The sequence below is a fragment of the Aplidium turbinatum genome, chromosome 15, assembly GCF_918807975.1.
Source record: "Aplidium turbinatum chromosome 15, kaAplTurb1.1, whole genome shotgun sequence".
NCBI lineage: Eukaryota > Metazoa > Chordata > Ascidiacea > Aplousobranchia > Polyclinidae > Aplidium > Aplidium turbinatum.
The window spans coordinates 17,266,193-17,290,460 of record NC_137486.1 but is presented as its reverse complement, the minus strand read 5'-3'; the positions used below and the strand labels follow the sequence as shown (position 1 = coordinate 17,290,460).

The window sequence follows — 24,268 nt, the reverse complement described above, 5'->3', positions numbered from 1 at the left end:
ATGGCCACTTTCTCTATTTTTCTCCATTGCAACCAGCGTTTCACAATCTATTTTCAAAGCATGACCAATTATAGTGTCCAAAGGGTGTGTGGTAGGCTACTATCACTCTCGCAGAAATAAGCTCCAACATGACACAGTGAATCACCAGTCTGATAGACACTTAACACAAATTGCTGTTTCTTCTTAACTTGAATCTATCTGCAATGTATCACACTAACCGTAGTAGCCTAAGTATACTATAATAAAGTTATAATGAACAACGACAGCTTTACTGGTGCCCCCCCTCCCCCCCCTGTCTTGCTCACTCTTACCCCCTGAAACAGATATATATTTTCATTTATACCTTTTGCATCTATATTCTGCTTTACTGTTAATAATTCATAAGTTTCTAACCTTTTGTTCACCTATTACAGGAAAGATAAGAAAATAAATATTCTTATGTTAATTTTTTTCCTAATTTTAATTTTTACCCCTCTGGCACGTTTTTGGTCGTAACTTTTTTTCCCCAAGGTAAAAAAAATGACAAAACCCATCATTGAAAAGCTGATAAAATTATCTTTCCAACGATATATCATACGTCTTTATAAGAATTTTTTCTAGGTTAACCCATTTTTAGACCAAATTCTACAGGACTATAATTGGAACGATACAGATTAGCATGGCTCCTGCGCAAGGATGACACGCAAAATCGTGAAGCGTTCCATATTTCTTAAAAAAAAAACGTTTTGCAGTAGACCTACTAAGCTAAATATTTTCATAATACAATCAGAAAAAGTCTCTCAATTTATATGTAATATATTGCCAATTTTTATAAATTGAGTTGGCACACCGACCCATTTTGCCAACAAAAACTTGCATAAAGAGAACATTGCTCGTGAAACACAATAACGGTGAAACTCGCACTAGTGTTTACATGACATTTGCAAACTTAAAATAAGCAACCCTATGCTCACAGACAATTTCAAAATTCGAAAACAGACGTTTTAATCAACCACTGGGACAGTGTGGCTAGACATCGCATTGGAATAACTTTAAGCAACCCCCACCTAGAACTATAATCTGATTGGTCGGTTGGTGGAATCGTATGCAATGCGAAAATATGCTTCCAGGAAAGCATGGGCGCCGATCGCTCTCTAAGATTGGTGGGGACATTTACTAGGAAAGAAAGAGCAGACGAGCGAAGCGAGCTGAAAGATTGGGGTCTGTTCAACAAACAAACAAATAGGCCTACAGTAGATAGGCTACAAGTCTAATGCGATGTATTTTAATTGTCAGTGTCAGCATTGGACAGCAGAAGTCCAAACACTGCAACTCGGCAACGAGTCTCCGGCGAATTAAAAACGAAGTCCTTGGTTGATCCTTGGCTTGTAATGAAGGTTGATCGAATTCAAAACTTTATTGTGCACATAGCAGACCATTGCATGATTTGGCCGTTTCTGTGTCATGGTAGATCGTAACAAAGTTTTGATACGTCGCAAAGTTGAAAATGAGCGTTCAGCTGAACACGAGCGGGCTGGTGATATGAGCAAAAGTTCCACTTGCGGAAACATTTGCCCAACAGCGGATGGTATCTTCTTGAATATCATTCGAAAATCTTGTGCAAGGGACTCTGTGTCAAAGAACTGAAGATAATCGTCTCCCAAATGTGATTGTAGCTTTCCACTAAAGAGTGATTCTTGTAGAATTTTGTAGTGCTCAAGATCGGTCGACTTGAAATAGTCAGTGAGATTTTGCTGCGAGCTGTCAATGACTGCAAAATACTCTGACCGATCGATCTTGAAGTTTAGGAGGTTGACCAATGACCATGGCCATGTCCAATGTCCATACTGAAGACGATTTGGAACGTGACAAGTCTTTTAAAAATTGGGTAGGGTAAGAGTTTTTTCAATTGAAAAAAAGCTGCCTGCCAGCCTTCCAACTGCTGATTTTCCTACATACAATTTTTTGCCAAACCGGTAAAGACATTTCAGCAGCTCTTAACCTCAATGTAATAATAACTGAAAAAATAGCTTTTTTCTTATACAAAAGTAACACAAGCTACACTTACTGCACTACATGCTTGTACGACTCTTTCAAAGTAATTCTAAAACTCTGCACTGTGTGGCCCTGCCGTAACCAAATTAAATACAATTTGCGAGTTACACCAGGGTTTCTCTGCCTAAGAAAACATTTCTACTACGGTTGGGGCTTCCTCGCATAAAACAAAAATGTTGTCCCCTCCTTTCAATATATTTTAAACGTTTGACTGGTAAAATTGTGACATTCGGGTAATATTTTCCCTTTTACGTTACAAAAATAATGTAAAAAGATGATGGGGACATGTAACAAGATGGTGGGGACATGTAAAAAGATGGTGGGGACATGTCCCCACTGTCCTATAGGGATCGGCGCCCGTGCAGGAAAGTATTTTTTGCCTTCGTGCTCTTTAACTCCCTCAAGAAAAGTATTTTTGGTTATACTTGTACGCTGATACCTTCCGCGGGCCACAGCGAAAAAGCGTGGCGGGCCGCATGCGGCCCGCCAATTGGTGACCCCTGATGTGGCGATTAAGGTCAAATAATACTTATACAGCACCGTACTGGGCGAAGCTAACCTCAAGCAAATTTTCACAATCTGCCGTGAAATTTGAAGCCTTCCTAATACTAAATGCCTAAAGAATACCACCGATTGGTTTGTACACAATATGTATTCAAAGTTCTGCTGGTTTAGCCCAGCACTGTTGGACTTTCATGGTACAGTAAAAACAGTGTCACAAGCCCGATACAAAGCGAGAAACACAGAATTTACAACTAATCTAATTTCTTGATTAGAATCTTAGTAGACTTGACGCCGGTATTCTTTTTTAAAACACGTTTGTACTTCTTCAAAACGGATTTTGACTTTGATGCCACTTCTTCATCGTTGCTTTCCACTAATCTGCAAGTAAACATTTGTGATGTGAACACTTTGTACTGCACATTGCACAATCTATTAACCAGTTTCAGAAATATCTAATTCGGGTATTCCAGCCATTTAAACATTTAAAAAGTTGTTAACCCATTTGATTCAGAAGTTGTTTACTTTTGATTAAATTTGCTTCATTGCATTGTTGGCGCAAACACGAAGAGAATGAAATATTGTTGTAAACAGTCGAATTTGGCACCAAACAAAGGAAAAGGTGGCAAAACAAAAACGTTTACAATATGCATCAACAAAACAGTCCTTGCAATCTAATAGCACACCCACCCAAACTATTACAACTACACGTCCAACGAAACAACAGGCTTAGGACTTACGCAAATAAAATCTGTGTCCCTCGGTTACAAGCCGCCCACGAGGCCAATGTTTCGCCATCAATCTGATCTAGCACGGCGTGGGAGAATATTGACTCTGTTAAAAATAAAGAACATGAAATACTTGACTTTAAATCTTAAAGCAGATGTGGTTTATCCACTGATACGTACCACATTCGCCACCCTTTTCTTTCTTGGCCTTTGACTCTGCTGTAATCAATCGTTTGACGACCATGTGACCGCATGGATCTTCTACGATGTGTAGCTGTAATATGTCAAAGTTCTATCAGATTACCAAAGTAGAATTCTTTACTCAGACAGCAAATCAGTGGTTTTTTACATTGATTCAACGTCTGACGGATTTGGCTGTCTGGGTAGGAATACAGTGTTCCAAGCAGCAGTGCCGGTCTTAGGGTATTTCGGGCCCTGTGCAGAATATGCTTTGCGGGCCCCAATGACAATGATCCAATTCAGTAGCGTAGCTAGGTATTTTGAAAGGGAAAGGGGGGGTGGTTTGACGGTCGGCGGGCGAAGCCTGGCTGTGTATTCCCCGAAGGCGACACCTAGCGGCGGAGGGTCTCCCCCAGAAAATTTTGAAAAATTGCTTTGAATTTGGGGCATTCTGAGAGCATGTTCAACAAAAATTTGGGTATGAATATTACTGTAAAATGGTGCTGTCCGGTGGCATAGCAAACGGATAAGATCATGTTTTCTTTGGCATTTTTCGGAAATAAAGCTATGTGTCTATGTTGAGTCTGGATGCAACCTATTTCGTCCCCTGAACAATTCGCATCCCGATTTCGTACCCTAACCCTGGTACGAAATAAGTTGAATCCTTAAACATTTCTAACCCTGACGTGATTGCATAGCACGAACAATGGTGGAGAGAATATATTTTCCAGCACATTCTAGGGCGCATCTAAAAAATGTCAATACTGTATCCCTTAGCTTCCATTTAAGCAGAAAAGCTTTGGATTTTTAGGTTGCTCCAACGTTTGATGACATTGAATCAGCATAATCACGGTGAATTCTTCGCTAAGAATGGATGGGAGTAGCCTACCTACTTCTACACTCATCCGCGCAATTTAGTTCAAGTGTTACATCACAATGTCTGGCTTTGATCTCCGGGTAATATTGATAAGGCAAGGTTGGTTACAAAATTAATTTATACGAGTAGGCTAAGTTTTGGTATTACAGTAAGAAAGAAAAAGCCCAGGAAAAATTCTATAAGTGAGAATGGATACGATGAACCTACAGTACTTGCTCTCTATCACTTTCGCTCACATGACACGCAAAAATAAACCTAAGGATAAAAGCCTAGTGAAACTTTGCACAGCAGAAAACAGTAACGTTAGTGCAGAAGTTTCCCGACTCCTGCCCAGAGCAATGTGACGGAAGAAGCCACACGACCTTGTTCGGTGGAAGTTGATCAGTTATGTTGTGTATTGGGCATCTACAGGGCGCTTTGACTTTTCAATGGTCTGGTCTGATGAAGGCCTTTCAGAGTTAAGAATTATCAACATAAAGTGATTAAGCATGACAATCGAAGTTAAATATGGTGTGTCCGCCATGAGACCTAATTTTTCCGCCGAGATAGCTGCTCAGACCGGACACGTTTGTCCGCTGTTAACAAAATCGAATTTTGACCTATTTCGCCCCCTGAAAAAAATCGAGAGAAATTTTGAAATGTTTGCGGCAACTCCGATCAGCGACTTCGGCTAAAAGTTGTTTTTTTTCTCAATCTTTTCAGGGTACGAAATGTTCAGGGACGAAATAGGTGTTGTTATTCTATGTTTTCTTGTTGCTAATTCCTTCGTTGAATTCACTTGTTGAATTTTTTCATTGGAAATGACAAAAATTACTGCATTTTCTGAGTAAATTGCGGGCCCCTTAATTTGCGGGCCCTGTGCGATCGCACGGTTCGCACACCCCAAAGACCGGCACTGCAAGCAGTTACAGTAGGTGGTTGAAATTCTAAGAATGAATTGTGAATAAGCGATGTAGAATAGCCAGCATAGATTAAATAATAACCAAAAAACATCACCTATAAACTAAACCCATTATTTTATTTACGATGATGTATGTATTGTATTGAATCACAGTGCATTTAAAGAATTTCATACAAATGATGATTTCGATGACAAAAAAGTAACATAGTACACACGTGATCATTTTCATCTTTTTGATTGGGCTCAAACTTGACTTGCAGAAGCTTCAGCAATGAATCGATGATCGGGGTCTTGTCAGCATAGCAGTGCAGGAAGGCAGATTCAATAAGCACAAACAGCGAGTGATCAAATACAAGATCTTCCATAGATTTAGCGATATGATCAATGATTCCCGGAGAAGCAGCTTCGGCGAGCTCACGATGACGCACATCCATTGGCTTTTTGCTGCACACAAATCATAGGCTACCTTGAACTTTGCATGAGAGTTATTTTGTTAAATCATGAACACACGAAACCAAGCAAGAACACGGTATTTATCCTGTCACAATAAAAGGGGGTTGACGTGTTAATTTGTGCAAACATTCTTCCTGTCAAATATCTTGATATCATTGGGGTGGTTGAAACAAGCGTCATATTGCATCATAGAAGATGATAAACGTGATATTTTGCGTCATGCAGGTTGGTGATGACGAGCAAGAAAATGGAATCATACGATGCTTGAACAATCCGCTGCCAGGCAGTTTCATCAAGTTAAAGTAAACACAAGTTGAAAAGACACAAACCAACCTGGCAGTGTTGCCATCTCCGCTGCTTAGGAGCTTAACGGTCTCGGGAAGAAAGTGCGATGGGTTTCGAGGTGATATGAGATAGAGAAGTACTTTTCTGCCGTACTTGTTGGTTATTAAATCAGCAATCACTTTGATAAGAGGCTGAAGAAAATATGTTTATTATACGTTTGTGAGTGAAATATATAACAAACAGTATAAACAAATTAACAACGCTTTTGAACATTTCTATAATGAAATATTACTTGAAGTTTTACACCAGAGAAATTCCTTTGAATATACGAACGCCGGCAAACTTTAGGCAAATCGAAATGAAACTAAAAATATTTGTAATTTTGGTTACAAATACATTTGTAGCCAAACTTGCAAGGCCTAGTGCGTTTTAAAATGGCTTTGCCCGTGGTATGATTTATGTGTGGTTTGCCTTGCTCTTCGTAAAGAACTAAACACATCAAGAGTGTTCCCCTCACGAACACCAGCACTCCTGATAACGCACCAGGGTTGAACAACACAGCAATTGTCCATTTGTTTCACTCAAATAAACTTTGAAAAGACCATTTTGTTACTTCGCCTGGTTATATTTTTTGAATTGTTGCGACTTTGTCAAAGTTTAACATTATGAACCTATTTCGGTCTCAAGGACGTTATAAAGTTCGTGTTTTGTCGCTTCTAGCCTTTTTTAGACCTTTGCTATGATTGGCATGTGTTGCTTTTAACTGTGAAGATCAAAAATGAAAAATAAACTGAACAACACTTGTTAGCTCATTGCAACACTGTGTAACGACGAATAGTCCTGATACGACTCATCCTACATTTACAATAGTGGGTATATGCAGAATAGGGTACGCCATGGAGGAAAAACTTACTTGCACAAGAGCTTTCTTCACAAATACTGTATCGTCAACACAGTCAAACGCGGCAAGTATGGGGAGATGTCCGAATTCTTCACAACTTAATTTCAAAACGAATTCCTTCATGGTTTTGATAATGACCTGTGAAAAACATGTACTGCATTCAAAAACATTGAGTGTATTTTTTAAAGATTTTGAATCACAGTAAAAAGTATATAAACAGCAACCTTTCGGTCCTTTTTTGTTCCATGCCACAGACACTTCATCGTCACGTGAGCGCCGTCGTGAGTGTGCATCATGTGAATAAGAGACTCACGCATGGCTTCTATTAGTTCCTGAAAAGAAGAATATTTACGCAAGGCGGGCTTAGATACGTTTTGTTTAAGTAAGTGTGTATTTTTAAACAAGTTTAGCAATATCAGATTTGTTGCCAGAAGAAATGAATATCACCATAAGGGACTGTCCATAAAATATGTCCTTCGTCGGGGGAAGGTTGCAAATTGTGGACGTTTCATTAGCAGAGCGAGGACATTTTTCGGACATGGGGGGAGTTGATCATTTTGTTGCAGTTTTTTGAGGACGCTTTTTATGGACAGCCCCTAATGTGTTCGCTGCATTTGCTACACGGCTCCACCAATATTGCCTGCCATCTGCAGTGTTAAGACCAACGAATATCTGCAATGATAACGCCATAAAAACACACATTTATGACTTTTACAGCCATCATCTCAAAGCTGATAGTAACCACGAAAATTTTAAAGAAACTGACAAGTATAAATAATATGGACTGGTGGCTTCTGAACAACATGGGTCCAGTCGAGGTAGATCGCACTGCTCTCATCTGGCAAAATTGGTCCTTTTTACATTGATCTGCAAACCCCGAATGAAATAATTTTGCTAGCCGGATTAATGATAGGCGTACCCCATGTACCACCGGATACAAAAAGACACACGGATACGCTAAGTATCAGAAAGGTTACATTTTGACTTTGTGTTTCGCAATAAACTGACACAGTTGATTAGTTACCTTCCTGATGTCGTCATCATCGCAGTTTTGGAAGAAATCATAATAAGCTTTGTGAACAACCGTGTGTTTAATGACTCCTTTCTCTACAAACGGTTCGAGAGCATGCTTGAAACTGGCCAGCAGAGACTTTTTCCTTTCTGGTTCACCTTCGAGCATTTTTGCAAAACTTATGGTGCCGGAGTTCTAAAATATTCATTGAAACATGAATCGGATTTTCAGGAAAAAAGAAAACAGCATTTGTAAATTGACATCTAGTTCAACTTACGTCACATGATTGAAAGACTTTTCCGTACAACTGGCGGACAATAGCATCTCGCTGTTGAGCTGTGGCATAGTTGTTGTAGGCGTATTCGACAACGCTGGCAGACCTGGGCTTTCTGATCATGCGGTACGCGTGTCCTTTGAAACTCGCCATGACGGCTTCACGTTCCTGCGGTGTCCTGAAGACGCATTGTTTGAAGAGAAATTCGCAAAAACTTCAGCAAATTTGAATCAAATACAAACGAGTGAACTTGTAATCTAAATTATATTCTGGAAAAGTTAGCGCCTGTACAGAATAAAAACACGGAACAGAATGTTCAATATTGGTAAAGCTTTTACTAAAATATATATATCGCTTAATCAGCAAACGAATCCATTGCACAAGTTTTTTTTTCATTGCACAAGTATTTGCTGATAAATTCCCATGAGGTATTTTGGTATTTCATTTAAAAATATCAATCCAAAAAAACTTTTACTAAATGCTTTACAGGAAGATGAGAAAAATTTCTTTTAGGATATGAAAATAATGGGATGGAATTGCATTAAATGGGATGGAATACTTACCCATACTTAAGCATTTTCCATACAATGTTCTTGGCATACTGATTTTTACACATATCCACAATGTGCTGTTTCAGTTGCATGAAGACTTTTTGCCTTTGCTCACGTGTGCCTTGCTTCAGGCAAGTCTGCACTACTCTGCTGGTATCGTGGGCGAAACACAAGTTCATTAACTGCAAACAGGAAAAGAAAAATTAAAAAACATGATTGCCCTGTTAAAGGCATACTAAATGAAATTTTCAAACGGGAATTAAGCATTAAAATGCGTAAACTGAACATTCAAGAATACATTTCAAAAACAATTACCGAAAAAAATTTGTTATTAATGGCGCTGGCAAGGCCCAAAGTCCAATGTTTCATTTAATTTCATTTTTTTTTCAAAATGACCAAAAAGTGCAAACACAGCTCGAGAATACGTCACAAAAGACAGCAATAACAAAAGCCACGTTACAACATCTGATGTTTTAACATCAGATCTGAGGTTTTGAGCAAACTGTCTGATGTTTTGACGTTGAAATCTGATGTTTTGATGTACATACATACATAGCCTACAGTTAAATCGTCGGCAGTAACAACTGTTGCGTGATTAGCTGATTGCTCGTCTTTTGTTACGTAGACTGAACAGTCGCACGCTTCGCTGCTCAGGCCCATTCTGGTTTTGAAAGCTCTGACGAAAGCACGCGCGCAATGATGGTCAGACCGCAATGGGGCAAAATTTTATTGAAAATCGTTTTATGGTAGCAAGTTAAACACAAAGAACGTGGAAAATCGCCAAGTCAGGTTTTTCCTTTAGTACCCCTTTAAAAAATCTGTGAAATTGTGAAAACTACTGTTGGCAAGTTTGAAACTAGCATCCGAGGTCTCAAAGTGTGTCTACAAGCGACATACTTCTTCGTTGAGTTCAGCACAAAATACAGCACACTTGTTTGCTCAAACACAGCTACCTTTTTATCTTGTTCTTTTACCAAGCTCATCAGTTCTTCAACCAGTTTGGATCTTTCCTCCTTCGGTATTTCACTTTTCTGTATTCTCAATTTTTCCCAGATCTTCTTAGCTTTGTAAGATAGTTCATAGTTTGGGTTTTGCTTCTTTCTAAAACCAATGCTTTTTATTATTTTGAACAAAACTGTCAACATTAAATGTTGTGATAGTAACCTCCTGAAAAGCCAGCAAATTGTAAAGCCATGTACAATCGGGTCTGCTACTATTCGGTGAGTCCGATTCGGTGAGAGCCTTTTTCGGTGAGAGCCCTATTCGGTGATTTTTTTGAATTTTTTTTTGAAAATTATCGGGTACCGTAGCCTAATTAAAACCCCTAACCCCAAAACCCCCAAAAACTCCCAAAACTCCAACCCCAAACCCCTATCTCCTATCCCCTAACCCTATAACGGGAATGATAATTAGGCTACGGCGCGCAATAATTTAAAAAAAAAAAACTCACCGAATAGGGCTCTCACCGAAAAAGGCTTTCACCGAATAGGGAACTCACCGAATCGGGCCATTCCGTGTACAATCACATTACCTGAACAATTTCCGTTCTTTACGTGATTTTGCTGTTTCTTTTGGTAATGGCTTTTTCTTGATATTATTTTGTTTCGCCTTGTACCCAGGTTTAAATTTATTAAAAGGCTTTTTGAAAGATCCTTCAGTCTTAGCTTTCTTGAACGGTTTTGAGGTGCCATCAAATTTGGCTTTCTTTGCTGCAACAGGTTTTTCACTTTCTGGAAGCAATAAAAAAGAGCAATGCTTAAATTCATAACCATTGCATTGAAATTAAACGTGGGTTTACTGGACACGAAATAAATAATCTTTTAGATTGATGGGTTGGCTCATTTCAGTACGGGTCGCTTCGTCAATGGGCTGTAGCCCTAAATAGGTTGGTGGAAAAATTTGGCGAAACCAATAATTGCAAGAAGTTATGTGTAAATTGTCTTATGGACCCGTCATTATACAAAAGCACAGGCTAGCACAGCACAGTCTGACCATAAAAAGTTAATTAAATATGCAAGCTTACAAAAAAATAAAAATTTAAGTAGCCTACTTTACTCTAATCCAGCCTACTTAACACTAACAATTGACTCTAGCTATGGATGGAAGATAATTCACATGAAATATAGGTATCAACTTTTGTAGCCTTTACCATCATTCAGTTTATGGACTTCTGTGCCGCGCCTTCTATTGCTACTTACTATAGTATTTCAAAAGTGAGCTATTTTATGTTGAATATATTTACAGCACAAAGCAAAACAACAATCATATCGCAGTGCCGAAGCATTACAAGCAAAAAAAAAACAGAATTAAAAGGCAATTGCATCTAGGACAAACCAAGCACATTGGTCTGTTATCTAAAAGTGGTTTTAAACGTTATAGTTAAAACAGCCTTTTGTCAACAAATTTCATATTTAATAGCTAAAACATTATTTCAGCATAAATTAACAACTATGCAATTTATGCATGCATAAAATTGTATACTGTGTTATATTGATAACGTACCATGACTTTCTTTTTTTCTTTTCACTTTGGTGTGTTTTTCCAAAGCAGCCATGCTTTAACTAGCAATTGCAAATATTAGTACTACAGTACTAAAAAAGGAAATAAATGACGACATGATGGAAATACAATATTGTAACTTTTGTGACAATTAGTTTATACTGATGAGCTTTTGACTAAAAGATGGTTGCATTCACAGATTCAGCATGCCTGGGTTGCCAGGCACACTTGAATTCTTACAAATATGAATCTATATTTTTATTTTTGAAAAGTAGGAAAGAAGAAATAGCATGGTATTGCACAAACTGACAAACACTACACAGTACATCAGAAAAGCATCTCTTTCCTAATTCTAATTGACATGACTATTGACTAAGCAGCCAGTTTTTATGTATTCAGCTCAGTATATTTTGATGAACAGACTTCCAAACATCAAAGCCTTTTAATAATAGCTTGAACACCCAAAAAAAAGAAAAACAATGTTGAATGTTAGTCAGCAACATATTCTTACAACAAATATCATCTTAGGTGTTTTTAACGCTGTACCCATCACAGATATGAGTTGCTTTCAGGGTTTTATAAAGTAGCACATTGTAGCGCAGCCAAGTGCATTGTTATTCTTAATCTATCGCTTGAAGTCGTTGGAGTGACCTGACAAGAGTATCCACATGCCTTTTGCAGTCCAAAACTAATCCCTTTTAATGAGATTGAAATATCTGTCAGCATTGAAAAGAGATCTATGTTGGTCACTAACTAGTTCTTGTTCCTAATGGCTAATGCCAGTTGAAGAGAACCATTTTCGTATTTTCTGTCATACTTGATAATGAACTTTTGCACACTTCGGATTGTTCCACTACAATATAAAGTTTTCAACATGCAGTTAAGGGGACCAGTTGACGTTTTGATAGATCTAATAAAAGGCAGTGTGCACCAAAACTGTCTGTGAAACTGACGACGGACCTTGACAATAATAAGGTTCGTCTGAACATTTATGTATTTCACACTCAAGCCCGGAATAATACAGCCAATACCTAGATCTCCGTGTATAGTTTCAACAGCATTTTTGAATGTAAGAAATGCATCAGTGAGCGTGATATTACCACCTTTTCCTTTGCTGCTTGAAGGAATGACTTTAAGTAGAAAATATCTGTGTTTCAGGCGAACCATATTTGAATCTTTTTTGGTGAAAGTCTTTGCAGCCAAACACAAGATAATCTATTATGTAATACTTTATTATTATCCAGAATCCAAACCTAAATACAACAAACAAGATAAGCAAAGTTGTCTGGTTCGTACAAGAATGCATAAAAATTGTAAAGTTTTAATGTTTAACTTTCTGTTCAGCTTTGATTTTACCATTGGTTTAATTAGTTAATTAAAAAAATGTGTGGTCATAACTTTGCCTGACACAAACAAATTCTTATACACAAAAAAACAATCCCAACAAAAGTTTTATCTGCAACAAAATTGCAACAAAATTGCATTTACTTTAAATCATTTAAAAATGATACATACGCTGAGTAAAACTATTGCAATTATAAGTCAAAACATAATTAAACATATATACCGTATATTATCAACGAAATCAAGTGTGTCTTTGATATCAATCCAACCAGAACATTTTATTACTAGTGTATATTTATGTTAACCAATGCTTAGAAAAGTTCCGCGACATATACAATACAATCAATACATATACCCTACTATGATGATTACACTTTTTACCTCATCGATATAAGTGATATATACGTTATTTCATCTTCTGAAGCAGCTTTTTGGACATGTTTTTACAGGAATGTGCTGCATTGATAAGTGATAAATTGCTATGAAATTTTATCCACATAATTCCTCAGTAAATTATACCAGTATGATACATTAAGAAAAGTTTTTATGATGCAAGTTATGGGCCAGCTCAAAAAAATTTCTATATAACAAGATCAATAATGAAAATGTACAGCAATAAAACAGCTTCGCATCAATAACCTTCATTAGACCATGTAACAGTATAATCTGGATATAATTGTTTTAACTTTTTTACGGTTATGGTATGCTCCGCTCTTCCAAATCCTATTGAATAACCATATACATGCAACGTTTTTTTGGAGGAATTATGTTCTATCCTTCCGCCACCAATGCAGTCCACATCAAACCCAAGGCTCTTTAATGATGGAGAACACTCGTCAAATATATCAGCATGATAGTCTGCATTTTTATTTCCTCGAAAAATAATCTTTTCACAGCCTCCAGCACTTATTCGAATTTGTATGTACTTAAATACTCCAACATCAATTTTAACATCCTCAACAGCATTAAGCTTGGCCTCCATTTGATGCTTGTGAAGAAAATAATATATATATAATTGAAATTGCCTGTAAGACAGGCTATACAAAAAAGCATAATTAGTGATTTATCAAGAAAAGATGTCAATGAGCTACTTTGAATTTATATCAAGTTTGACAAAAAGCTCTTATGTGTTCTGAGCTGTGTCAAGTCGAGGTTCTTTGAAATCTTGCAAAAAGACACTTCACACAAGCCACATAGAATGTTAAAGCAAAAATTTAGTCTATTAAAACGGATGCAACCTAGTTTGTACCCTGAACAGTTCGTACCCTGAAAAGATCGAGAAAGAAAATTAAAAAAAGCCGAAGTCGCTGATCGCAGTTTCTGCAAACAAACAAAAACTCTTAGGATCATTACGGTAGCGGAAATTTTAAAATGTTTGCGCCGGAAACTGCAGAAAAATGGTTCTATTTTTTTTCTCTCAATCTTTTCAGTTTGTTTGCGGAAACTCCGATCAGCGACTTCGGCTTTTTTTTAATTTTTTTCTCTTGGTCGCTTCCTAACCCTAACCCCTTTTAAAATGTTTGCGGAAACTGCGAGCAGCGACTTCGGCAAACTCTTAGGATCATTACCAGAATATTTAAAATGTTTGCGGAAACTGCAAAAAAACGGAAACTACGATAAGCGACTTCGGCTTAGTTCTATTTTTTTTTCTCGCAATCTTTTCAGTTTTTTTGTTTGTGGAAACTCCGATCAGCGACTTCGGCTATTTTTAATTTTTTCTTCTTGATCTTTTCCTAACCCTAATCCTTTTAAAATGTTTGCAAAAAACTGCGATCAGCGACTTCGGCAAACTCTTAGGATCATTACTGGAAATTTAAAATGTTTGCGGAAAAACGGAAACTCCGATCAGCGACTTCGGCTTTGTTGTATTTTTTCTCTCGATCTTTTCAGTTTGTTTGCGGAAACTGCGTTTTTCTCTCCATCTTTTCAGGGGAGAAATTTTAAAATGTTTGCGGAAACTGCGATCAGAGACTTCGACTTTTTTTAATTTTTTCTCTCGATCTTTTCAGGGTACGAACTCGGTTGCACCCTATTCAAACCAGTTTTTTCCATTGTTAAAGACAAAAGTTTAGAGACTATGGCTGGGTGCAACCTAATTCCTACCCTGAAAAGATCGAGAGAAAAAATTAAAAAAGCCGAAGTTTGCTGATTGGAGTTTCCGCAAACAAACAAACTGAAAAGATCGAGAGAAAAAAATAGAACAAAGCCGAAGATTGCAGTTTCCGCAAACATTTTAAAATTTCCGGTAATGATCCTCAGAGTTTGCCGAAGACGCTGATCGCAGTTTCCGCAAACATTTTAAAAAGGTTAGGGTTTAGAGTTGATCGGAGTTTCCGCAAACATTTTAAAATTTCCGGTAATGATCCTGTTTTTTGCGGGAACTCCGATCAGCGACTTCGGCTTTTTGTTAATTTTAAATAGAACAGAAGCCGAAGTCGCTGATCGCAGTTTCCGTTTTTCCGCAAACATTTTAACATTTCTGGTAACAATCCTAAGAGTTTGCCGAAGTCGCTGATCGCAGTTGGCACTTAGCAGTTTCCGCAAACATTTTAAAAGGGTTAGGGTTGATTGGAGTTTCCGCAAACATTTTAAAATTTCCGGTGATGATCCTAAGAGTTTTTGCTTGTTTGAGGAAACTCTGATCAGTGACTTCGGCTTTTTTTAATTTTTTCTCTCGATCTGTTCAGGGTACGAATTTGGGTGCATCCACTATGGCTATCAGGGTGCAAACTAGTTCGTACCCTGAACAGTTCATACCCTCAGTTCGTACCCTGAAAAGATTGAGAAAAAAAACTAAAAAAGCCGAAGTCGCTGATCGCAGTTTAATAGCACAAAGCCGAAGGGTTAGGGTTAGCGGAAACTGAGGAAAAATATTTGCAGAAACTGCAATCAGCGAGGGTTAGGGTTAGAGAGCATAGATTACTAAGCTGCGCCCTTTTGGGGCAAATTTTTAATTTCAATTGGGGGGATATCTAAATATCTGTGTATGCCTGAAAAATGAAGGCATGCAAAAAAAAAATTTTTTTGGTCAATGTTTAGACCCTGCTGTCGGCCCCGGAACATTTGCAGGTTACCGGAATTTTGAAATCCTCATAAAATTTTAATCTTTTGTGCTAGGTATGGCATGTTGGTATTCATTTCTATTGTTTTTGGATAATTAATCCATTTATTAAGTTTACAGACAAATTTAGACATGTTTTAAAATTTTAATTTTTTCAACGATGTCATATTTTCTTGCATTTTATGTAAATTTCTGTGGTTTCTGAAGGTTATGATGGTAACAAGTTGGATTTACTGGTTCACATTCTGAAGCAGTATAAATAGACTCATTAGTTAAACATTTTAACCAAAAACAATAGCTAAGGAAGTCCAGATGAAAAGTAGTATTATAATTCTTATTTATGTAACAAATTACATCACAGGCATGTAAGTATGTATGCTGCTTCTCCACCCATTAACTTGATTCCGATTTTACCTTCCAGAATACTACGAAATATACCTACCTGACTTATTCTATTGAATGTATTGTATTATATTAGCTGAGTGTAAGAATGGCATAACGATCTTCAATAAAGGATGATCCTTTAGAAATAGGAAAGTATGAGCCAATGAAAACATCCCAACTTCTGCTTCGTTTGAATGTACTCAGACATTTTCTCTATCACCGTACATTTCAATTTATGAATTCCACAACATCAACAACTGCACAATCAACTCTACGAAGACATCATCAACATATATTCATCTGCATCTATAGCAGCCAGAAAGTGCAAGAAGACCATCATGGACCAAATAAAAGAGATTGAAACCAAAAGAAAGACTGTGAACAAAAACAAGAATAAGCAGCAGATTCTTAGGTTCAATAAGTTTTTTTTGGAGGTCTTCACTTTAAAATTTGTATTCTACAGGAAAATGTGTTACTGAAGGAAGGTGTCGTGGATCATCTAACCTCAATGGAAATTAACATATCTAACAATATATCATATGTGCTATTGGAGGAGATGGTACAAACTCTAATACTGGCTTAAAGAATGGTTCAATAGCCCACATCGAAAGAAATATAGGAAGACCTTGTCAGCGTGTAGTTTGCTTACTTCACCACTGCGAGTTACCACTTCGCAAACTTTTTAAACACATTGATGGATCAACTTCAGGGCCAAACAGTTTTAATGGTCCAGTTGGAAAAATGCTTGCCAAAAATATATGGGAAATGGAGCCTACTTGAACTATTTAAACCACTAAATAATAAATATACCAAAATATCCTGAAATTTCGGTTCAACTTGAGCAGAATACCTCAAATGATGCAAAGCACCTGCATAAGCTGCAAGGCGACAGTGGAAATCTTCCAGAAAGTTTGATTAAGAAAAAAATTGGCCCACTGTGACACTCGCGTTGCTTAACTCTAACTTATTGAACCTAAGAATCTGCTGCTTATTCTTGTTTTTGTTCACAGTCTTTCTTTTGGTTTCAATCTCTTTTATTTGGTCTATGATGGTCTTCTTGCACTTTCTGGCTGCTATAGATGCAGATAAATATATGTTGATGATGTCTTCGTAGAGTTGATTGTGCAGTTGTTGATGTTGTGGAATTCATAAATTGAAATGTACGGTGATAGAGAAAATGTCTGAGTACATTCACGAAGCGGAAGTTGGGATGTTTTCATTGGCTCATACTTTCCTATTTCTAAAGGATCATCCTTTATTGAAGATCGTTATGCCATTCTTACACTCAGCTAATATAATACAATACATTCAATAGAATAAGTCAGGTAGGTATATTTTGTAGTATTCTGGAAGGTAAAATCGGAATCAAGTTAATGGATGGAGAAACAGCATACATACATACTTGACTTTACATGCTTGTGATGTAATTTGTTACACAAATAAGAATTATATATAATACTATTTTTTCATCTGGACTTCCTTAGCTATTGTTTTTGGTTAAAATGTTTAACTAATGAGTCTATTTATACTGCTTCAGAATGTGAACCAGTAAATCCAACTTGCTACTATCATAACCTTCACTAACCACAAAAATTTACATAAAATGCAAGAAAATATGTCATCACTGCTAAAATTAAAATTTTAAAACATGTCTAAATTTGTCTGTAAACTTAATAAATGGATTAATTATCCAAAAACAATAGAAATGAATACCAACATGCTATACCTAGCACAAAAGATTAAGATTTTATGAGGATTTTAAAATTCCGGTAACCTGCAAATGTTCCGGGGCCGACAGCAGGGTCTAAACATTGACCAAAAAAATTTTTTTTTTGCATGCCTTCATTTTTCAGGCATACACAGATATTTAGATATCCCCCCAATTGAAATTAAAAATTTGCCCCAAAAGGGCGCAGCTTAATAGATTACTCGATGGTTAGAGTTAGGTAAGCGGAAACTGCGGTTAGCGGAAACTACGGAAAAATGTTTGCGGAAACTGCGATCAGCGAGGGTTAGAGCATAGGTTACTCTATGGATAGAGTTAGGGTAAAGGTTAGCGAAAACTGCGGAAAAATGTTTGCGGAAAATGCGATCAGCGAGGGTTAGGGCATAGATTACTCTAAGGGTAGGGTAAGGGTTAGCGGAACTACGGTTAGCGAAAACTACGGAAAAATGTTTGCAAAAACTGCAATCAGCGAGAGTTAGGGTTGGAGCATAGATTAGTCTATGGTTAGAGTTAACGGAAAGTGCAGAAAAATGTTTACAGAAACTGCAATCAGCGACTTCGGCTTTGTGCTATCTTTCTCTCAATTTTTTCAGGGGGAAAATTTTATTTGCGGAAACTGCGATCAGCGACTTCCGCTTTTTTTAAATTTTTCTCTCGATCTTTTCAGTGTACGAACTGAGGGTACAAACTGTTCAGGGTACGAACTAGATTGCATCCGGCTATTATACAGTATATACATACCGGTAGACACAAGCTAGTAACCGCAACTACTGCAAAGAATTTTAAGTATATTATCTTATGCAATAATAACAGCTCTGGTACTGTTTACAGATACACGGCCTAGTCAAAATAGCAAATTAACTGAAACTTTATTTCTTCTAGGCAATTAACACTAACAAGCCAATTTTTTAGGCAGTGGCTATTTGACCGGCTCCGGTCTTTGAATCTGAAACACTATTTGACCGGCCATGACGTCACTACATAAGCGCTTTTTTTCTTTTTCTCTTTCAAAACAACAAACGAGAAGCGCCGATATAAGTTCTAACTTCAACACGTATTCTTCAACTCAGACCGTGGCGCGTGCAATACGTATCCGGCTGCCAATCTAGAGGGGATGAGTTCGATACTATCCGGAAGCTTTCTTTTTTTTCATTTTTTTTTTTATCCAAATTTTGACCCGAAGCGCATTTTTGTGGTCAATTTTTAATTTGAGTTGCCTACAGCCCAATTTTTTATGTCTTTTCAAATGTCAGTAATAAATAAAGTTAGAGTTTTTTTAATTTGCTGGAATTTGAGAATTTCTCTGGGTAATTTTCTGTTTGTGGCCGTGCTAACTACTGATATATAGCCTACTACATAATTTTTCATTCAGGCACGTTTTAAACCTTTCAAGGTTTTGCCACCTTTTCCCGTTCATCAACGTGCTGGTAGGTCTATATCGACTTTTATAGTTAGTATCTTTTTCTTCCCGGACGCGTTAATGACGAAAAATAAAATGATTGATTGATGTGACCCCGTGTTTGCCGAACGAAGCATTACATTTTTGCTCTCAACAAGTTAGTTATATACAATGCTTCTTTTAAAAAAATAGTAATGGTATGTAAATGTAATGCAACTCAAATTAAAAATTTACAAAAATGCACTTCGGGTCAAAATTAATTAAAAAAAAGAAAAAAAGGAACGCTTCCGGGTAGTATCGAACTCAGTCCCTCTAGTCTAGGAGTCGGCGACGTGTCGCACGCGCCACGTAACGAGTTGAACACAAAAGTCGGATTTAGAAATTATATACATACGCGCTTCTCGTCTTTTGCTTTGAAAGAGAAAAAGAAAAAAAGTGACTGTATAATGACGGTCAAATAGTGTTTCAGATTCAAAGACCGGCGCCGGTCGAATAGCCACTGCCAATTTTTTATTGATTATTCATTTAGCTTTTTAGCTAATTTTTAATTGTTAACAAGCCAGTGTAAAAAAGAAGAGAACATATCCTCGGAGGTTGTTGTAACAATACTGGTGTACAGTACATGGAAACTATAGCCACTGCATTCTATTTTTGGTACGTAGCCGTAGTCATCCAACAACTATTAGCCAAGGCTAAAATAATTTCAGCTCAAAAAATAAAACATTGTAGGCTGAGCTTACTGCAATCAAATAGTTTTTGCATTTATAACTGCAATTTATTTGATTGAATCTTTGTCCTTGGACTGGGAAAGATTTCATATTTTAGTCCTGGTTACAAAGTTTAAACTGGCAAGATTTGAAAATAATCTTTCTGAAAAACTTCCGAATTTACACAGCTCACTAAAAACTGTTCACGCGCACACAGTCCAAGTCACAAAAAAGTAGGACCAAGCGTCCACTGAGACTGACTCTATCCTAAACAATTCAGATTCCTCAGTCCTTACTCCTGAGTCCTGAGTTCAGTTGCCAGTTAAGTTACCACGTGAGCCAGCGTTGCCAGATGCTGAAAGCTGCTTGGCACCAAAAGTCACTAGGATTTCACCAGATTGCATACAATTTCACCAGATATTAATACCATAAATAAAGCAATTTCACCTAAAAATACGAACTTTTTTAAGACTAAAGTGAAACAAACATGCAAAACACATGTTTTGTCACACATTGCATACACGCCACGGATTATAACTGTAGGTAGGTTTTGTTTTGTTTTGTTTGTTTTATTATCTTTATCCTGCATTGCGGGAAAGCGGACTTGAGCGCTATGCATCGGTGTACGCCTTCCGACGTACACCTGACCCACGCTGCAGCCGACTGCAATGTCTGTTTCCGGTTGTCTACTCTACTTATGACTTAAATTTGGTACTACCCATTACTCGAAATCGATCACTGGGTAGAGGCAATTATCGTAAAGTTTCTTGCCCAGAGAAACAACAGCAAGTGCGGGTGGCTGGAGTCGAACATGCAGGCTCTCGACTGCGAGCCCAACGCGCTAACCACTCTGCCACTGCTGTAAAGTTCCCATACTCAGATACTGAGCTTTGGGGAATGGGAAGATAAATTTCTCATTGTACAAAGCCTTCGGCACTAAGGAGAGTAGGGTGGCCAGTTCCTTTCTCTCGGCCGCCTTTACTTTAGCAGCTACACCCACCCAATTTATTACACCCTGGGTAGAAGTGAGCAGTGTTTTTCAACAATGAGCTGAAGCCGGGAGTCGAACCAGGTTTGCATAATTGGAAAGCCAACGCCTTATCCGTTGCGCCATCCCACCATTATAACTGTCATTTAAACATCGAAAGTTTCTAACCAGAAAAGTTGCTGATTGGTTGGTTTTGAATCTTTATCCTCGGACTGACAAAGCCTTGATGGGTTATTCCTGGTAGTTTTGCTTACTTGTAGAGGCTCTTGACGCAGGGCCGGTTACCGAGATTGGCAAAGCGAAGTTTTCCGATTGTTGAAGTGTTCTTGCCGAGAATTATTCCATTCACTAGGCGCCGCTAAATGGAGAGCAGTTCCGAAATGCGTTGCTCAAACGCACACCCCGAGAGCCGAACCAGCCTCGCTTGATGTTGAGTCGGACGCATAACCAGCTGAAGGAGGTTGTAAGAAATCGAGAGCTGTAGAGAGAGATGATTTATAGAGTGACCGAGAGACCAAATCGACTAAACGGATGAGGGATTATGCTATTATAAGTTTATACGTTTTAGAAATCGTTCAATTGTTAGGGGAGACTGGGGTTTGTTGGAACATTTTCTAGAAAAGTCCACGTAACAAAAGAACCCTTTGCAATTCAAAGGAAAATTTTCTCAATAACCTTGATTAACCTGTTGTCTAACACTGTAATAAAGAAAAATTCACCACACATTAAAACATTTCTCATAAATTTAATTTTACCAACAGCAGTCAAATGTTCCAACAAACCCCGGTGCTGGGGTTTGTTGGAACATCACACAGGGTTTGTTGGAACATTGCTTTTTCTTTACAAATATTTCACAAAAAGCAGTATATTATTGTATTTTGAATAAAAAACGTGGAAAGGTTTATTATGTTTTCACTTAAGGTAGAATAGTGGATTACCATGTAAAATGATGGATTACCATGGCTTTTGCAAACAAACAATTTTTTTTAGTCCAAACTGTTTGAAATAAAAAAAAAAATATTGCTTGTTTATGATGATGGTCTAAGAAAATGATATCACAAGCATTAGTACACAACCACAAACAACACTGAATTTAACAAATTTATTGGAGATTATATCTAGCTAATTCCACAGAAAACACAAATTTTTCTTGGCGACGCTTAGTGCCTTTTAGATTGGAAGGTTTCGGTAACTTAAAGACAATGTCACAAAGGTGATGAGTGAAATCAGAATTGTCACTATTTTTGGAACAAATGCAGGACATTCATCAAGCATTTTGGATTGCCCACAGCATCGTAAGAATCGAATAGTCACATCACTATCATCAAAAACATCAATAATTTTCCCAACAAAGTGCTGTAAACGCTTCGAAGTGTTGATTTTGACAAGAACAAATTCTCCTTCTTGAATGTCAGATAGTTTACTCTTGGAAAGATAAACATAGGTGGAATTGAATTTCCAATTGCACTTATTGCACAACACAATGTGACAAGCTTTCCTCATTCTGCAGAAACAATAGCGCCTACTTGTTTTACACCAGATGGAGCCACAACCTTACAGGGCTTTTGCACAGTAGTGCAACCTGTTTCATCCAGGTTCCATATTTTGTAAGGTGTGAAAGAATCCCTGTCTATTACAGAGGAGAGGTTATTAAAAAATGTTGTCACATTTTGTACATTAAAGCTGGTTGCACGGCTTAAATGATGTACTTTCTGGTGTTTGCAACAATAGATTTGGATGCCTCTTCATAAATCCTTGCAACCAGTCACATCCAGCTGACTTGCCTTGCTCCCAAGAGCCTGGAAACTTCAGGCCAAGCTCCTTGGCATAATCATATGCCAGCTTTTTAACTTCTTTAGTTCACAAGCCATAATATAAAGCTGATGCTTTCAAAATATAATTCATTAACTCAGCTTCTTGAACAGCAGTAAAAACATTTCTGTTATTGAAACATCCATAATGAGGTAAATTTACTTCATCCGGATTACTATTTGCAGATGGTAATTTCAGTCGATGCTTTAAGCAATACCTCCTTAATGTCACACGAGGAATATCATATACTGTTTTGCAACAGTTCGACATAGTCTTTTTTGGATTAATGCTTCCATCATCGCCCTTTCCATAACATCTCTTGGCATTGTAGCACATTGTGTTTTTCGCTTATAAGTACGCATACTGATTATCAATTTAAGAAAGAAATTTTCTATAATTGTTGACAACTAAAAAGTATAATATTGTAATAAATAAGTTGTTAGATATGTATTATTAAAATCATTGGTCATTGAAAAAGACAAGTTATGCACAAACACAAATTTCACTTAATTGAGGTTATTAGAACATGTTCTAACTAACCCCATGAGAGATGTTCTAACAAACCCCATAAGCTAAACTGAAATAAATAAGATAAATTTGCAAATCTGGTCACAATTAAGCAAACTTTTTTTGTACTTTGCAACAGCTCTACCTTTGTAGGTAACACAAACAAAAACTTTTTTTTATTATCTTCCTTTTTCCTTCAGGTAGGCAAACTTTTTAGGCGGTACCCAAATTTACTTTTAGACATCAAAAACAAACAAACACTTTTCCAGTGAGAACTCCTGGAAGGTTTGGCCAAAGAAAATCACAGCAGCAGCATTTCAGTGTTTCCAGTCGTAAAATAAAAAAAAATTCCTGTAAAATATTTTCGGGGTGCAAAAAAAAGCAATGTTCTAACAAACCCCATGTTCCAACAAACCCCAGTCTCCCCTACTTACAAAATACCGTTTAGTTTCGTCCCCGGTTTAAGTTCAAGTTCGATTTGACTCAATTCGTTTTTATTCTTGACTATCATAACGAAAGCAATAAGCCAATACATCCTATAAAGTGGCGCTTTTTTGTGTACCATGCCTGTTCTTGGCTTAGGCGTTCATGCAATAGTTCTTTTTATGTAGCCTATGGTAGCCTATCTTTGTGCGACGCTCTTTGAAATTTTAAATGCCTCGCCAGGGCGTCGCGCCACACAGTTGGGAAATATTGAAATAGCCTACACAAATAAATCATAACAGATTCTGAAATGTTGTAATTTATAAATCATGATGCAAATTCGGAAAATTTCACTAACGCCCTGAAAACGCTTCGCGGCCCCTTAGAAGACTGCGGACCCCAGTTGAGAACCGCTGGTTTGGAGGCTTAGCTTGGGAGAGGCAGCAAAGCATTTCAACCGCTGATGTAAACTTGGCCATCAAAATTGACAAATTAGGTTAAATACGTTTTCTTAAGTTTGCTTTTGACTAAGTTATGAAATATTTTCCGTACGGTAGGTCTATCTGTACTGGAATGGATGGCTGTTCTCGAAATGCGCTTTCAAGTGCATGGGCTGCAAGAGGCCTACCCCATGAGTTGAATCATCCTTTCTTGATCTTACCGTATTTTTTTATGTAGCCTACCTGTACAAGGCTATGCACACCTACAACTGAGCTATCTG

General features: G+C 37.4%; 1 protein-coding gene and 1 pseudogene across 1 annotated transcript; one reads left to right on the top strand and one right to left on the bottom strand.

The window, feature by feature from the left end:
• The first annotated feature begins 613 nt into the window (after positions 1–613).
• Positions 614–710, top strand: LOC145784929 (U6 spliceosomal RNA; annotated as a pseudogene).
• Positions 711–2,673: 1,963 nt separating this feature from the next.
• Positions 2,674–11,315, bottom strand: LOC145784499 (pumilio homolog 3-like). The gene is made up of 13 exons (XM_082596328.1): positions 11,200–11,315; positions 10,229–10,427; positions 9,651–9,798; positions 8,710–8,879; positions 8,150–8,324; positions 7,885–8,067; positions 7,085–7,192; positions 6,873–6,998; positions 6,008–6,150; positions 5,437–5,665; positions 3,444–3,537; positions 3,276–3,369; positions 2,674–2,916 (listed from the first exon to the last, which is right to left on the bottom strand). Exons 1-13 carry the CDS (start codon positions 11,249–11,251, stop codon positions 2,790–2,792), a joined length of 1,848 nt encoding a protein of 615 aa, XP_082452454.1. The 5' UTR covers positions 11,252–11,315; the 3' UTR covers positions 2,674–2,789.
• Positions 11,316–24,268: the final 12,953 nt, after the last annotated feature.

What these genes read in the sequence shown, in the direction of transcription:
- LOC145784499 (XM_082596328.1), bottom strand. Translation starts at nt 11,251, where the DNA reads ATGGCTGCTTTGGAAAAACACACCAAAGTGAAAAGAAAAAAAGAAAGT. An exon ending in AAGAAAAAAAGAAAGTCATG is followed by an intron (nt 10,428 to 11,199) that starts GTACGTTATCAA and finishes TATTGCTTCCAG; the next exon opens with AAAGTGAAAAACCTGTTGCA. An exon ending in GGGACACAGATTTTATTTGC is followed by an intron (nt 2,917 to 3,275) that starts GTAAGTCCTAAG and finishes GTTTACTTGCAG; the next exon opens with ATTAGTGGAAAGCAACGATG.